The sequence below is a fragment of the Sarcophilus harrisii genome, chromosome 5 (genome assembly GCF_902635505.1).
Source record: "Sarcophilus harrisii chromosome 5, mSarHar1.11, whole genome shotgun sequence".
In the NCBI taxonomy this organism is placed as follows: Eukaryota; Metazoa; Chordata; class Mammalia; order Dasyuromorphia; family Dasyuridae; genus Sarcophilus; species Sarcophilus harrisii.
The window spans coordinates 252,664,025-252,679,054 of record NC_045430.1 but is presented as its reverse complement, the minus strand read 5'-3'; the positions used below and the strand labels follow the sequence as shown (position 1 = coordinate 252,679,054).

Genomic DNA, 15,030 nt, shown 5'->3' with positions numbered 1-15,030 from the left:
ATGGCAAACTCCTCCAGTCTCTGCCAAGAAAACCCCAGGGATGGTGTTGGTGGGCTGTGGTCCACAGGGGCGAACACAACAGAACAACTGAACAACAGCATCGTATCTATCTGCCCATCTCCCATGAAAGATCTCCAGAATTTCCCATCAATTTGCTGGGGAAAATGAGGCAAGCAAGTTGTTTCCATTTTGTGGAAGACCAGAGGGAGCTGAATTATGTAACTTTTCAGGTAGTTTAGCTAGCGTCTACACAGGGATTTAGGATTTGCAAGTAGCTTTCTCTGCTGGTATCATCTGATTTGTACTTCATAGTGACCCAAGATCAGGGCCTAGTATTTACATTTAATATGGAAACTGAGGTCCTGAGAGGTCCTGGTCATGGGATCAAAGTCCAGCTCTTAATTGTACCATGCTGCCTCCCTTTGTCTCCTGTAAACAGAAGAACCTAAATTGGAAATCGAGGAAGCTCTGAATGAATGCTTTTAACTGCCTACCTCTTTTTCAAATACCAAATATTGTGACTGTTAATTGATTTCAAATATTTTTAAATGAAAGGAAAGATTCTGTAAGTAAATTTCAGTATTGTGTTGGATCAGTTTCTAGATTTCAAAATTGTATAATCCCATGGCCTGCTTCTTTCATCCTGTGTGACTTTGAACAAATCTCATTATAAAATAAGATTGTTGGATTACTTCAGGGATTGTTAACCTGGGGAGATGGATCTATGAACTTAAAATTTTTTTTTTGATAACTGTATTTCAACATAAGTGGTTTTCTTTGTAATTCTATGTATTTATTTTACATATTTAAAAACATTCAGAGAATACAGTCTATAGCCTCCACCAGACTATGCCAAAGGAACACCTAAAAGATTAAGAACTCTCAGTCACTAAAGTCCTTTCTAACTGCATCTTAGGAGACTATATCAAAGAAAACCTAAAAGATTAAGAACTCTCAGTCATTAAAGTCCTTTCTGACTGCATTTTATGATCTCATCAGTTCTTTTACTGAAATTTTCAGATCAAATGATTATCAGCAAGAGAAATATGTCACATGTGTGAACTAGAGAATATTTGATTACAGATCATGTTTACTTTATCATGGGAATAAATACCCTGACTCAGGAGGAAGAAACTAGAGCTTTGGGGAAATAGTTTTATATATGTTCATTAGTTTTATTAAACTGTGCTCTCCTTTTCTTTTCTTATTCTTTATTTCAAGGGATGATTCTTTGGAGAGGGAGAGAGAGGCAGATACTTGGAAATGAAAGTCATATAAAAACAATCTCAAAACACACAGAGAGAAGAAGAAATTTATCAGTGCAGTAACTTTCTAGCACCCTCTCTCCCACCTGAACTCTCCTCTTTTCCTGCCTCTTTATATTACAGGGTTTTTTGAGTTGGTAACCATGCTTCTGATGATGATTCAAAGAGAAATCAATAAAGCCTCTCCATACTTGTACTTTTCCTGTTGAGATGTAGCTGTGCAGCTCAATTTAGGGAGAAAGCTTCCAATATTTCACTCAGTAGTCTGCTTGCCAAAATCAATGAGGCTGAGACCAGAAAGGGGTTCACAGTAGCTCCATGAAAAAATAAAGCATTGAAAATCAATAAGGAAGAGGAGGTTAGGGAGAAAATGAGTGACTCTAAATGCACTGCATTTTGGGGCTAGTCTGGACAGCAGAAATGGATATTCATCTTGTTGACATTGTGAACATAAGAGTCTCAACCTTTTGCAAACACAGCTTCTCAGCCTTTGTCCTTGACATGTAAGGAGATGTATGGTGTTTCTTCGAATGAGTTTCTTCCCTCAGTGTTTAAGAAAAATTAGATTGAATTTTTCATGATGACCAATAAAAAGACTAGGCCCTGGAAACGAGTAGAGGACAAATAAATTCAGAAGGTTCACAAATCCTGGCTTGGTTTTGTTCTGTGTTTATACTTTTAAGCCAATCCAATAAGCATTTATTAAACTAGAAAAATGATATTATACACAGGAACTTACCTGACTAAGCATCATTTGGACCTATAACTTCCCTTTCTCCTGTTTGCTCTCATTTCTTGCTGTTCACTTTTGGCAAAATTAGCATCATCTCTTATTCATTTTTGGCTCAGGGTCCAAGAGGTGAACAAGGATTCCCAGGAATGGCTGGACAACAGGGCTCACCAGGAGGACAGGTAGGTTTGTAAAGGAAACATTCCTATCCTTTCTGTCTTAAGCTCTTTTATGTGAGAGATTCCTCATAATTCTTATATGCCTCCAGCTTCTTTAGACTGTAAAATGTATGTCAAAGACTGGATGGATACAGAAAATCTCCACAATAGAATAGTCCTTGTCTGTCCTGTAACCCAGGTTTTAGTGAACAATGGACCTTTTTGTTTGTTTTCAAAAAAATGCATTTATTATTTATTTTTAACAATCATTTTTGAAAATTCTTTCTTTCCTTTCCTCCCCTTCCCCAACCACAAGAAGGCAAGCAATGGAATAGCATAGGTTTTGAGAGAATTGAATAGACAATTAAAATAACCAGTCTTGACAATGTCTCAGGTAACAGCTGGGCCAGTTCTAGAAAGATGACAGCAAGAAACACATGCCATCCATGGGGAGAATTGAATCGAATATTTTCCCCATATTTCCAGGAGAGTGTCCTTGGTCGGTTAGGAGATTGGTCACAGCTCTGGTTTCATGTGCTCTTACACGATCCGTCTGTTTCAGGGGAAGCCAGGGCTGCAAGGCCCGGTTGGTCCTAAAGGAGGCACTGGGCCCAGAGGAGTGAAGGTGAGCATCAGCCGGAGTCTTCCCAATTTGTTAATTAGCAAAGCGGTTTGTGTTATGTTTCCTTGATCGATTCTAGTCTTGCCTACTGCACAGAGGGCCCCAAACAGGGCCAGTTAACAAGACTGTCCCCACCCTTTCTGTACCACAGCAGAGGAACTGACGGTCTTACGCCACACGGATGCAAACGGACGAGTGCATTTGTACTGATCCATCACTCCCCAAGCATTTATTAAGCACCTTCTATTTGTCAGGCACTGTGATAGTCACTGGGGACACACAGATAAAAATACAACGGAAACTTACATTCAAATGGAGGATACAACATGGGCCCACTGAAGTATGTATAAGATACCCAGAGTGTACAGCCTTTTAAGGAAGGGGCTCTGTTAACTGGAGAAAACAGGAAAATTCCCTTGAAAGAGATTGCACAAGAGAATTGTCAATCAAGTCAAGTCCACAAGCATTTATTAAATACCTGTTACGTGCCAGGCACTCGGCTAGTACAGGGAGTTAAAAAAGAAAATCATTAATTTGGCCCCTGCTCTCAGGACAGGTTCAAAGAGTTGAAGAGGGAGAACATTCTAAGCAGGGATATGGAAGATGGAATTGAGTGTTGGGCCTAGGGAATACCCAGCTTAGCTCCCTGAGGGTAACTCCTGAAGGAGAGTTACCCCAAGGGAGAGGGTTTCAAATGCCAGAGGAGGGTAAGGGATGAATAGGGGCCGAAATGTTCAATGTCAGCATTCACACTGAAGATATCAGAAATTCTGCATTTATGACCATTGACAGGAGCTAGATTTTTCAAACTATACTATATACCAAATTTCTCTCTATGTATAATCATGCCTTTTTTATACCTGTGATTTTGTCAGTATAGGGAATTTAAAATGAGGAATTTCTTTCTATTAATGTAGATCAAACACTGCTCTGCAACTGTATATACACATGTATATTTATGTATCTATACATATGCATATATATAGCATAAACATACATATAAATATATAGATATACAGGATGTCCCAGAAATGAAGCTTTGAGCTTTAATAAAATATGCACATGTATTAAGATATTCATGTACATATAATACATACACCCATGTATACATGCATAATATGCTTGCCTACATAAATACAGATGGATATAAATGTTCCATCTATTGATTGATATGCTTGAGTATATAATTGATACGTATGTATAAACATACATACATGTATATATATGAAATATAGTAACTAGCACTCCATTAAAGTTCTACTCCATTTATTCTTTATGACTGATTATCGTACACAGCTGACCCCAGGTTCTAAAAGTCCATTATGTTAGCAGAGAAGATCTAGCAGATTCTGCAGATCTGGGAAGACGCAGAAGAGCCCAATGATATGTCTCTCATCTGAGGCCCAGCCTAACTAATTTTAGAGGTTCCCTGCACCTCCCTGTGTGTGTGTGTGTGTGTGTGTGTGTGAGTGTGAAGCGTGGCCATTGGCAAGATGAAGTATACCAAATTGCAAGGTTGGACTACAAGATAAAATTAATTTCATGTTTAATTTATCCCAAAGGGGGAGCTTGGTTATGTCGGAGAAAATGGAGTGGTGGGACCGCAAGGACCAAGAGGGCAGTCTGTGAGTCTCGTTTTTCTGTTCTGGAATCTTGGACCAACTCATAGATAAACACATTTCTCATTTGTTAGTTGTTTCTGTTTCTCCTTTGGGCATTCTTAATCTCTTCTTCAGTAAATGACATTAAAAGATGAGTCACTAATCTGTCATGGCTAACCTTGAGGGTCAAATCACAATGAGAAGATTAAAACATTGGGAATTGCCTTCCTTTTTTCCATTTCACTAAAATCCTTCTACTTAAAGTACAATTATCCTCTCCAAGTTCTCATTCCTGTTCATGTGCACATTTACCCACTCAATTGAAATGGTTACTTCCCAGGATTCTATAGGTGAAATTCTCCAAAATACATAATTTAAACCTAGGGGATGGTGATCCTAGTGGCTGCTCATTGCACATCTCATACTCAGAAGATTTAGCACCTCGTTTTTGGACCTCGTTCTCATCAGCTTTAGCTTTCTTGGTCTAGCACAAAAAGGGTACAGCACCTCCTGGGTCTCTCTCTTGTTTTTTAGTTCCCTCTTTGTTTCTGGTTCTCTAGCTAAAACTTGGCTATAATTTCCTCTCTTTCATCCTACAGCTTGTGTTCAGGAAAGATACAGAATGTGTGGCCATATCACCTTTCCCCAGTTTTTCCTTTTTCTCCATCTTGGCATGAAGTTTAAACTAAATGACTTGTAAGCTTCTGTGTAGAAATCCAGTCATGTCCAACTCTTTGTGATTCCGTATGGGATTTGTTGGCAAAGATACTGGAGTGATTTACCATTTTCTTCTCCAGTGGATTAAGGCAAACAGGCTCAGAGAATTGCCTAGTGTCATATAACTAGCAAGTGTCTGAGACCAGATCTGAACTCAGCTCTTCTTGCCTGTAGGCTCTAGACAGTGAGCCACGTACCTTCCTGCCTTCTTGCAAGTTAGATGGCATCAAAGGTAGAGTACTGGACTTTGAATCAGTAAGAATTGAATTAAAATTTTTCTGTGGATAATTGTGTGAAGGTGGGCAAGTTACTTCTCTTCTCATTGTTTTCATTTGTTAGATAAAGGGATTATGTCTCTTCCCCAAATGGATCTATAATCCTAAATCATTAAGTTTTCTTTTTATTTTGTCATATGGAAAAGCAGAGCTTTTGTTTGAGGACACCATTTGAATCTTCTTATATGATTCCAGGGTCCAGACGCTTTGACTCCTAAATAATAATTTTTTTAACCCAAAGAATACCTTAATTGCCTAGTCTGAATCTAGTTATTAGATATCTGACTTCCCCAACTATACTGTTGTATCATGAAACCAAGAAAGATTCAGGTGTTAGAGTGACCTTATTAATCAACCCTTCTCTTTATGCTTTTGTTTTCTTAGGGTTTGGATGGCAATGATGGATATGGCCATCCAGGAAGAAAAGGAGCTAAGGTAAATTCAAATGATTCATTTACTCTGAATCAGAGACTATCTCTTCCTTGAAGGCAAGTGTGATCCAATTTAGTGCTGGACATTTTGCACAAATTATGCACATTCTATGCATAACAAACTGATGGATTAAAACTAATGTTATTTTCTCTTAAAGTTTAGCTTCTAAATTTCTTTTTTTCCCAAAAAAGTTTGTAATAGAAAAGACAAAGGGTGTGCTTTATTGCTTTTACTTAAAGTTCTTTGGTCTTCTGTACTTACATAGCCAGAGCTGGATGCACGGCCGTAGGGATCATTCGTCTAGATCATTCACTTTACAGATGAAGCAACTGAGACCAAGAAAATTGAAGAGTTTTTACCAATAATAATGCTTTATCTAGAACATGAACCATTTAACTCCTTCTTTCTACCATCTTGGAAGTCTAACTGGTCTTCCAGTGGAGAGCTAGTTGAGTGCGGTATCCTGGTTAGAATTCAAGTCAATGAGTTATTTATGGAGACTCCCTAGACTGATAAATTGAGAGCTGGAAAGGAGCTTACACACTCCTGACTCCAACCTCATTCATTTAACAAACTCTGGGGTCATTGGCCAATAGATTCCCCTGAATTTTTCTAGATACCACGCAATGCTTCGGGTCAACAGCTGTAGCTCTCCCTTATGCTTCCAAAGATAGTATTTGACTTGTCCTTGCTTACTGTTGGGTCAGGCCTGAAGTATCTGAAAAAAAATTCCTAATGAAAAAACCCTGGATAGACATCAGGCTGAAGGAGGGAAATTTTGTAAAAATCATTTGGAAATTATTTTATCTTGATCTGTAAAAATGAAATATGGTCCCTTAAGTGTGGTGGGAGACAGGAAAGCTCTCTGTAGTTGTTTTTCCTGGCAGTGGTTCTCTGTCTCTTTATTCACAATTAAAAGCTATTTTACCTTTTCCATTGAAACATAACTCATAACAAAGGCTTAATTTAAAATGTATCAAGTCAGATTTTCTGTTGTTCTTCATACTAGGGTGACCCTGGCTTCCCTGGATATCCTGGTGTACAAGTAAGTCAGCTGACTTGTGGGAAATGCTATTCATTTTTTGATGGTTATTTCAACTTCCTTTTTTCTTAAGAATCTGATTTAAATCTCTAAAGGGGGAAGATGGTGATAAAGGTCAACCAGGAAACCAAGGATCAAAGGGTTTTCCAGGGAAAAGGGTAAGTCATAGAGGATTTGGTGCGTGTACACAGAGACCATGTACAGGATTCTTTAGGAGGCACCCTGGTCTTTGGAGTTGGAAGGTTTTCAAGAAATCCTCTAACATTTCCCTTTTTTAAATCTTCCCTCAACCTTCTTCTCTGAGCACACAGCTTTTCCCCAGGCAAAATCACTTAACAATAAATTTGGGGACTTTTTTTAAAAAAAAAATTGGATACTTATTAGGACCATATCAGAAAGGGTAGAAGAGAAGGCCTCAGAACAGACCATCTTGCCCTGAAATTCTTTGTCTTTTCTTTCTGCTAAGATGTTTTCTGTCATGCTGACCTTACAGAAAGATAGCCATCTAAGTGGTACAACTTGAGATTGACCAGCTGTGGTTTTTCTGTCTCACTCCCTGCCAAATCCTTCCTTCAATGCCTTTTATAGGGGTTAACTTGTATTTAAATTTCACATTAAAGACCCTAGGCTTTAGGCTCACTGAAATCTTACTCTGGTGCCTTGTCTTGGCATGTGGGTGACTTTGGTCTCTCAAAAGGCCATATCAATGGAGGGTAAGCTTCAGTGGGTCTTGCCAAAGTGGACAAGTTTGAGTTTATTCCTATACTATTCTTCATTGAAAGGTAAAGCGAGATAATTTCTAAGAGGTTCAACAAAAATTGAAGACTTTTTTGGACCACAGAAAGGCTAGAAACTGTCCACTCTTTATGAGGGTTCCAAGGAGTCCCAAGCAGAGTTGTTGGAGCTAGTCTCCTCACTGACAAAGATCACAGATCTTGGGTAATGCTGAAGTGCCTGAAAGATACAGTGTGGGGGGTGCTTAGAATACACCAGGTGGGATTGTGGGAAGTCAGGCCCAACTCAACGCAGCAGGAACGTTCCCAATAAGCCTTCGCCCAATCTCCTTTAAAAAAAGACTAGTGAAGAAAGTACACGAGCTCCTCAGCAATCTGTTCCATTTGGGGACAATTCTATTTTATATGAACCCTGTTGTTTCTCTACTTCCCCCTTCTTCCCCATTTCTGTCCTCTGGAGCCAGGGAGGACAAACCTAATCCTTCCTCATGACAGCCTTTTAGATCCTGGAAGACAGCCATCCCATCTTCTCCAAGTGGCCTGGTTCTGAGTCTCCTTACCATCTTGGATGACCTTCTCCAGCTATGCTCTAGCTGCTCCATGTCCTTCTGAAATGTGGTCCCCAGAGTCAGACATGATATTCCAGGCGTGCTCTGGCCAGGGCATTCTACCTGTACACCTGACTCAAGTGTCACTTTGGGGCTTTTCTCTCAGGCTCTGCAAAGAGATTCCTTTAGCTTGGAGGAAATCCCTTTTTGATGGTTATAACCCTTCTTTGCAAGTGCATTTCACACTTGAAAGCCATCTTTTTTTAGATATGCTTCAAAGAAGTCTGGATGTTTCTATTGAAAGGCAAACCTTGTTCCATTTCCCATTCTCCACACACTAGGGGCTGATTCACAGGATTCCTTTTCTGTAATACAACTCTTGGACTTTATGCCAAGTTTATTAATCCAGGTTTGCAAGGATATGGTGGGGCTTTCAGTATTGGGAACAGGAGAAATGGTATCTGAAAAAATAATAAAGATGGTATCAAGGAAGAAAGCTTTTGACTTTGGTTTGATTTTCTTTAGGGAAATTCTGGCTTACCTGGGCTACATGGATCACCAGGAGATCCAGGGCCACCTGGACCAATGGTAACATTTCATTTAGATAGTGAGTTGATATAAAAATACTGAATATAGAAAGCCTGTTATATGAAAAAAAACTTTCAAGAGCATGCTTCTTATTCCCTTTTACAACTTCCAAGCACTGACCTATTAGGTCTCAAAGATACCAAGATAGTGTCAGAGTTGAGCATGGGGGTTGGTGAAGGGATGGAGTCTACTTTAATCCTGATTCTACCTTTGAAGAACTCAGATTCTCTCACAGCAGACAGAAGGCATATGCCTTAGCATATACCAAACAGAGGCAAGATGCTCAGGCGGGGAGAGGAGGAGTAAAGCTTACAGTGCCATGTGAAATCCAGCCTTCTAAACCCTGGGTTCTCTTCTTTTTAGGGCACCAAGGGATCAAAGGGATTGACAGACATGACGGTGAGTGATGATCTCAGTTCTGAATTTCATTTCCTCCAATGAGTGTCTGGTTCAGTGAAAGCTGTTTGCTTTTATTCATTATAGATCAGCTTGTCTCTCAGAAAGATTCCTTAGCTTCCCTCCTTGTGAGATATCCCACTATTAAAAAGATCATAGGTTCCTTGATGCATATGATAACTTTGTTCCTAAAAAACTAAGTATAGATCAGTGGCTGTTTTGGGGAGAAGGAAATATATGGTTTGGGTCCATCCTAGATGATGCTTCTGTTCAATCATGCCTGAATCTTTGTGACCCTGTTTGGAGTTTTCTTGACAAAGATCCTGGAGGGCTTTGCCATTTCCTGCTCTACCTCATTTTACAGATGAAGAAACTGAGGCAAGCAGGGTGGAGTGATTTGCCCAGGATCATACAACTAGATTTAAATTCCATTGGGGAAGAGTTAACAGAACAAACAAAAATATACTACAACATAACTAATGTTAGTTTGTGGTTTTCCAAGCCAATTTCTGTCCTGCAGGGATCCATTTCTATTTGAGTTTGACACTGCTAGAAATGGCAGTACCCTGCACTGGTAGAGGGCATTTCCTCACTCAGGAATTCTCTGTCCCAAAGAAACCACAGTTTCACATCCCCATTCCCATCCCTACAGAGCCTTGGGATTTCCTACAAGAAAAAAAAACCTGAGTGTTGACTTATGAAATATCTCTAAATTCTGTTAAACATTTCTAAATCACACATTTTCCTGCTTTTGTAACTTTCTTTTGCTCCTTTTCCTCAAACAGACTTGTGACATTGTTGACTTTGCACGGAAAAACTGCCGTGAGTAACCCAACCATTCCCTGTCCTCTCTGGGAAGATCTCCTGCTTGAGTGGAGGGTCCTATCACTCTGAGACAGCCTCAGTCATGGAGACAATGATGAGCCACTAAAACTTCTTGAGCAGGGAAATGGAATGATTAAATCTGGGCTTTGGGATTTTCTATTCAGCAGCTGTTGGGGATTGGAATGGGGACGAGATTTTATTCCAGGATATTTTTATTCTGCTAAAAACCTATTTATCCCTAGAACCAAGGGTAGTTAGCTTTGTCTGTGACATATAATCAAGTCTAGTTTACATGCCCTGGCCTTCTTCTTTGCCTTGTAGCTTTCCATTCCACTATTGTTCAAAAAAGTTCTAGTACGAGTTCCTCCTTTCTGAGGGCTATCTGCCTTGTATAGTTCATGTCTAAATCTGTAAGAAGTTAGATTTTGTGGCTGTGAAGGAAAGCTTCTTGGGATTCCTATTAAAAGTATGAAAAATTAAAGAGATGCTTATTGTCAAAAACCAGTTATGCCATTTTTTCTTTTTTTTCTTCCTTTCCTTTCCAGCTTGTTCATCAGGTAAGTAACTTTGTGTCTTTTTTTCTTGCTTAAAAACATGGGATTTTCTGAGTTGTCACTAAAGTCTTAGTTTTTTGTTATTCTTCTTTTCAAGATGATGCCAAATGTCCAGCGTTCCCAACTGAGGTGGTCTTTGCTCTGGACATGTCTGAAGGTGTCACAGAGTCAGCATTTGAGAGGATGAGGGACATTTTGCTGTTACTGTTAAGACGGATGAGCATCAGCCAAAACAACTGTCCAACCAATGCCCGGGTGGCCGTTGTCTCATACGGTACCAAAATGCATTACTTGGTCCGCTTCTCGGACTTTCAGAACAAGAACTCACTCCTCCAAGCCATCAGGAACATACCTTTGGAACAGTCGGCGGGACAGCGGGACCTTGGCGCTGCCCTGAGATTTGTGGCCAGAAATGTCTTCAAACGCATTCGCCGGGGCATCCTCATGAGGAAGGTCGCCATCTTTCTGGTGGCGGGCCCGTCCTCTGATGCTGCTTCCATCAGCACGGCCATGCTGGAGTTCAGAGCCTTGGACATCATTCCTGCTGTGATCGCCTTCGGTGATGATCCCCTCTTACGGCAGGCCTTGTCGGTGAGCTGGGTCTGGGGGGTTGCCGGGAGTGGGGGGCAGAAGGGGACTTGATGCCCACTTAGGAAGGTTGGGAAAGCCAGGGCTTAGAGCAAGAAACTTGGAATGTACAGCAAGGCAATACAACAAGCCTTTTATAGAGGGAATGCTCTTATAGTGGGAAGGGCAGTCAGGGAAGAAAATGGGGATAGGGCACCCTCCCAACCCAGAGCTGGTGGGCTTTGGTAGGGCTCTTCTCTGGGGATCTGGTGATTTTCATGCTATGGGGATGAGGGGAAGATTTTGGGGACCAGAGATTGAGCAATATTTAAGCTTGTAAGAAGGAAAGAAACTTTGGGCCATCACTCATGGCCTTACTCCAGTAGGGTCACTGGCAGGTGTGATGGCTTCTTAATTTAGTGGAATTGTTTTGGGGTCATTTCAAAAGAGGAGAGGAGCTTTGGGTTAGTACATATCAGCTCTTCAATAAGCATTTATTTGGCACCTACTATGTTCCTGACACTGTTTTAGGGAAGGACTCGGCAGTGCACAAACACCTACAATAGGGCAGCATGTATACCATAAACAATGACTCCAGAGAGAGGATTGGGATTCAGATCCCACCTCTGGCCCTTATACCTATTTAACTTGGCTTCCCATCCCTGGGCTTCAGTCCCTTCAGCATGTGAGAATTCCCTCTTCAGACTGAGGACCCACTGTTCCTAATTCTGGTTTTAAATGCACAGCGGGGTCACCCAGAGGGAAACATTTGGGGATAATGTGTTCCGCCAAAGAGGAGGTAACCTTCCCTTCCAGATGTTCTCTTAATGAATTCAGACTTACCTCTCTCTCCCTGTGTCCCTTGTGATGGTGAGTGACTCATGTGCAAACTTGCTGTATTCACAGCTGTCCAAGGAGTTAGCAGGCAATAAAGATGGGGTCTTTGATAAAATACTGGAGCTTCCACAGACCCTTACCCTGTCCACGGGCCCTCTGCAAGTGTTCTGATGGACAGAGTCTGCTGTAACTTAGCTTTCCTTTTATTTTGTTTCTCAAAAGTTAGAGTTTTGTTGTTGTTGGGATATTTTGGAGGGAGGGAGAGATTTCATTGATTCAGCAAATAAGAGGTGTAGGTCCTTGTGGCAAGGAGATAGATTGTGAACAGGATGCTGAAGCAGAACCAGGACTGGGGATGTGCTTTAAGGAAGTGTCTTGTGCATTAGCAAAGCTTATCCTTTTGAGGCTAGTCTTTTCTTAGAAGGACCCTGAGAAGAAAGAAGCTGGACTCCCAGAGATTAGCCTATGAGCAAAGATCAGAGGAAGGAGACCAAGGGAGCTCCCCCAGAGGGCTCCCCTCTTCATCTCATGTGCTAGTCTAACCCCTTTTTAGCTCAAGTCAGAAGTCTGAAATGTCTTATTTCTCCTAAATCTCTTTTTCTCAATTCCTGGACTTTTCTGGGAAGAGATTCTGACAATTTGAATGGTTTCTCTTGATTCTTATTTTATTTTTCATGCTGATCAACCCAATATGGTAGCTTGAACCTGGTCTCCTTCTGTGATTTGTTTAGCATTCTTGACCACGGATTTGGCCCTCACAGAGATCTACTAGGAAGAGTATATGCTCTTTCCTCCAATAGTAATATCATTAATGTTTATAACATGGAGCCTACTTTTCCTTTCCAATTTGGCTATGGTTAGTAAATCCTCTGCTTGGGTTTTGAGCTTGAACCAATAAACCAATTATTAGTGTCCTTTTAAATATCTCATCCAGAGCAGCCCAAAGCTTGTCTTTCATGCAGATGAGCTCAGGTTAAAAAATTTAAAAATCTAAGTGGGAATAAATGACTCTTTGAGATTTACTTCCAGAGTAAAATATATTCTCCTATGAAATTCCTCATACTGCCCAAGACAGAATATTGAGTTAAGATGATCATTGGTTTGCCTGATGTTGCTCAGCAGAGGTCACAATGGCTGGCTTAGCTAGGACCTTTTCTTGAGCTCTCTATTCCTCATCATCCCCTCTCTTTTTTTCTGAAAGTGAAGGAAAAACTCAAGTTTCCTGGGGTAGAGCATTTGTATGATTAGAGGTGATGAATTAACTCAAGAGAATTTTAGTCTCCCTTGAAGGTCCCAGTTCTAAATGGTCTCCTTTCTCTGCAAAGCTTAAAAACAAAACAACCAAACAAAAAAATCTAACTATCTTAAAATACAGATTGCAAATAGGATTCATAAAATTCTCTGAGCTCCCAGGCAATCTGTTGATTACCAGTTGACTGCCAGACAGTTAATTTTAATCAGTGTTCCACAGATTTCTCCTCTCTCAAAACAAAAGCACAAGTTACAGTTAAAATAATCCTATCTTTATATGGCAAACCCTTTTAAAAATTGTTTTATTTTTCTTGTTCATAATGTATATTAACTTTAAAATTAAAAAAATTAAAAACCATTACATTGAATTCCCAATCCCTATATTTATGCACACCTGCATTTTTGATTTCCTTCACAAGCTAATTGTACAATATTTCAGAGTCTGATTCTTTTTGTACAGCAAAATAACGTTTTGGTCATGTATAATTATTGTGTATCTAATTTATATTTTAATATATTTAACATCTACTGGTCATCCTGCCATCTAAGGGAGGGGGTGGGGGGGTAAGAGGTGAAAAATTGGAACAAGAGGTTTGGCAATTGTTAATGCTGTAAAGTTACCCATGCATATATCCTGTAAATAAAAGGCTATTAAATAAAAAAAATTTTAAAAAATTTTAATAGCTTTACATTTTCAAAATACATGCAAAGATAGTTTTCAACATTCACCCTGCCAAAAAAAACCCTTTCCCTAGATGACAAGTAATCCAATATGTTAAATATGTGCAATTCTTCTTTATATCCATAACTATCTGCTGCACAAGAAAAATCAGATAAAAAAGGAAAAAATAAGAAAATAAAATGCAAGCAAACAACAAAAAAGTGAAAATATTATGTTATGATCCATACTCAGTTCCCACAGTCCTCTCTCTCGAAGCAGATGGCTCTCTCCATCACAAGATCATTAGAACTGGCGAGAATCATCTCACTATTGAAAAGAGCCACGACCATCAGAATTGATCCCCATATAATCTTCTTGTTTCTGTGAATAATGATCTCCTGGTTCTGCTCATTTCACTCAGCATTAGTTCATGTACGTCTCTCCAGGTTTTCTCTGAAATAATCCTGCTGATCGTTTCTTACAGAACAATAAAATTCCATAACATTCATATCATAACTCATTCAGCCATTCCCCAACTGATGAGCATCCACTCAGTGTCCAGTTTCTTGCCACTACAAAAAGGACTGCCACAAATATTTTGGCACATACAAGTCCCTTTCCCTCCTTTAAGATCTCTTTGGAACATAAGCCCAGTAGAAACACTGATGAATCAAAGAGTATGCACCATTTGATAGCCATTTGGATATAGTTCCAAATTGCTCTCCAGGATGCTCCACCAACAATATATTAATGTCCCAGTTTTCCCACATCCCCTTCAACATTTATCATTATGTTAGTTAATCTGAAAGGTGTGTAATGTCTCAGAGTTGTCTTAATTTGCATTTCTCTAATCAGTAGTGATTTAGAGCATTTTTTTATAAGACCAAAAATGGGTAAACCGTTAAAAAATATAAATCACATGCAAGCAAGACTTTAAAATATTAGAAACTTTTAACAATGAAAACTAGTCTCATTATTAAATAGTAGAGAGAATGAGGGGGGAGGAGGGTTATACACATGTATATATATATATATATATATATATATAAATATACATATATATATATATATATATAAAGAGGCATAGAGACAGAGACAGACAGAGAGACAGAGTGGGGAGATAGAGACAGAGAGAAAGAGAAATAGGGATAACAATCCTGATCAAGCAAAGCACAAACAAGAATAGATCTAATCCAAAGAGGTTGTGACAGAAACTATATCTTTCTG

At 39.6% G+C, this 15,030-nt stretch overlaps 1 protein-coding gene across 1 annotated transcript in view; it reads left to right on the top strand.

Moving 5' to 3' along the window:
- The window catches only part of LOC111721183 (collagen alpha-4(VI) chain-like), a 104,022-nt gene that overhangs the window by 71,110 nt on the left and 17,882 nt on the right, over window positions 1-15,030 (top strand). Inside the window, exons 25-35 of the mRNA XM_031940226.1 lie at window positions 2,115-2,177; window positions 2,716-2,778; window positions 4,338-4,400; window positions 5,753-5,803; window positions 6,810-6,845; window positions 6,938-7,000; window positions 8,650-8,712; window positions 9,076-9,111; window positions 9,894-9,930; window positions 10,479-10,490; window positions 10,585-11,078. Of these exons, the coding sequence (XP_031796086.1) occupies window positions 2,115-2,177; window positions 2,716-2,778; window positions 4,338-4,400; window positions 5,753-5,803; window positions 6,810-6,845; window positions 6,938-7,000; window positions 8,650-8,712; window positions 9,076-9,111; window positions 9,894-9,930; window positions 10,479-10,490; window positions 10,585-11,078 (981 nt within the window). The remainder of the gene's footprint in view (window positions 1-2,114; window positions 2,178-2,715; window positions 2,779-4,337; window positions 4,401-5,752; window positions 5,804-6,809; window positions 6,846-6,937; window positions 7,001-8,649; window positions 8,713-9,075; window positions 9,112-9,893; window positions 9,931-10,478; window positions 10,491-10,584; window positions 11,079-15,030) is intronic.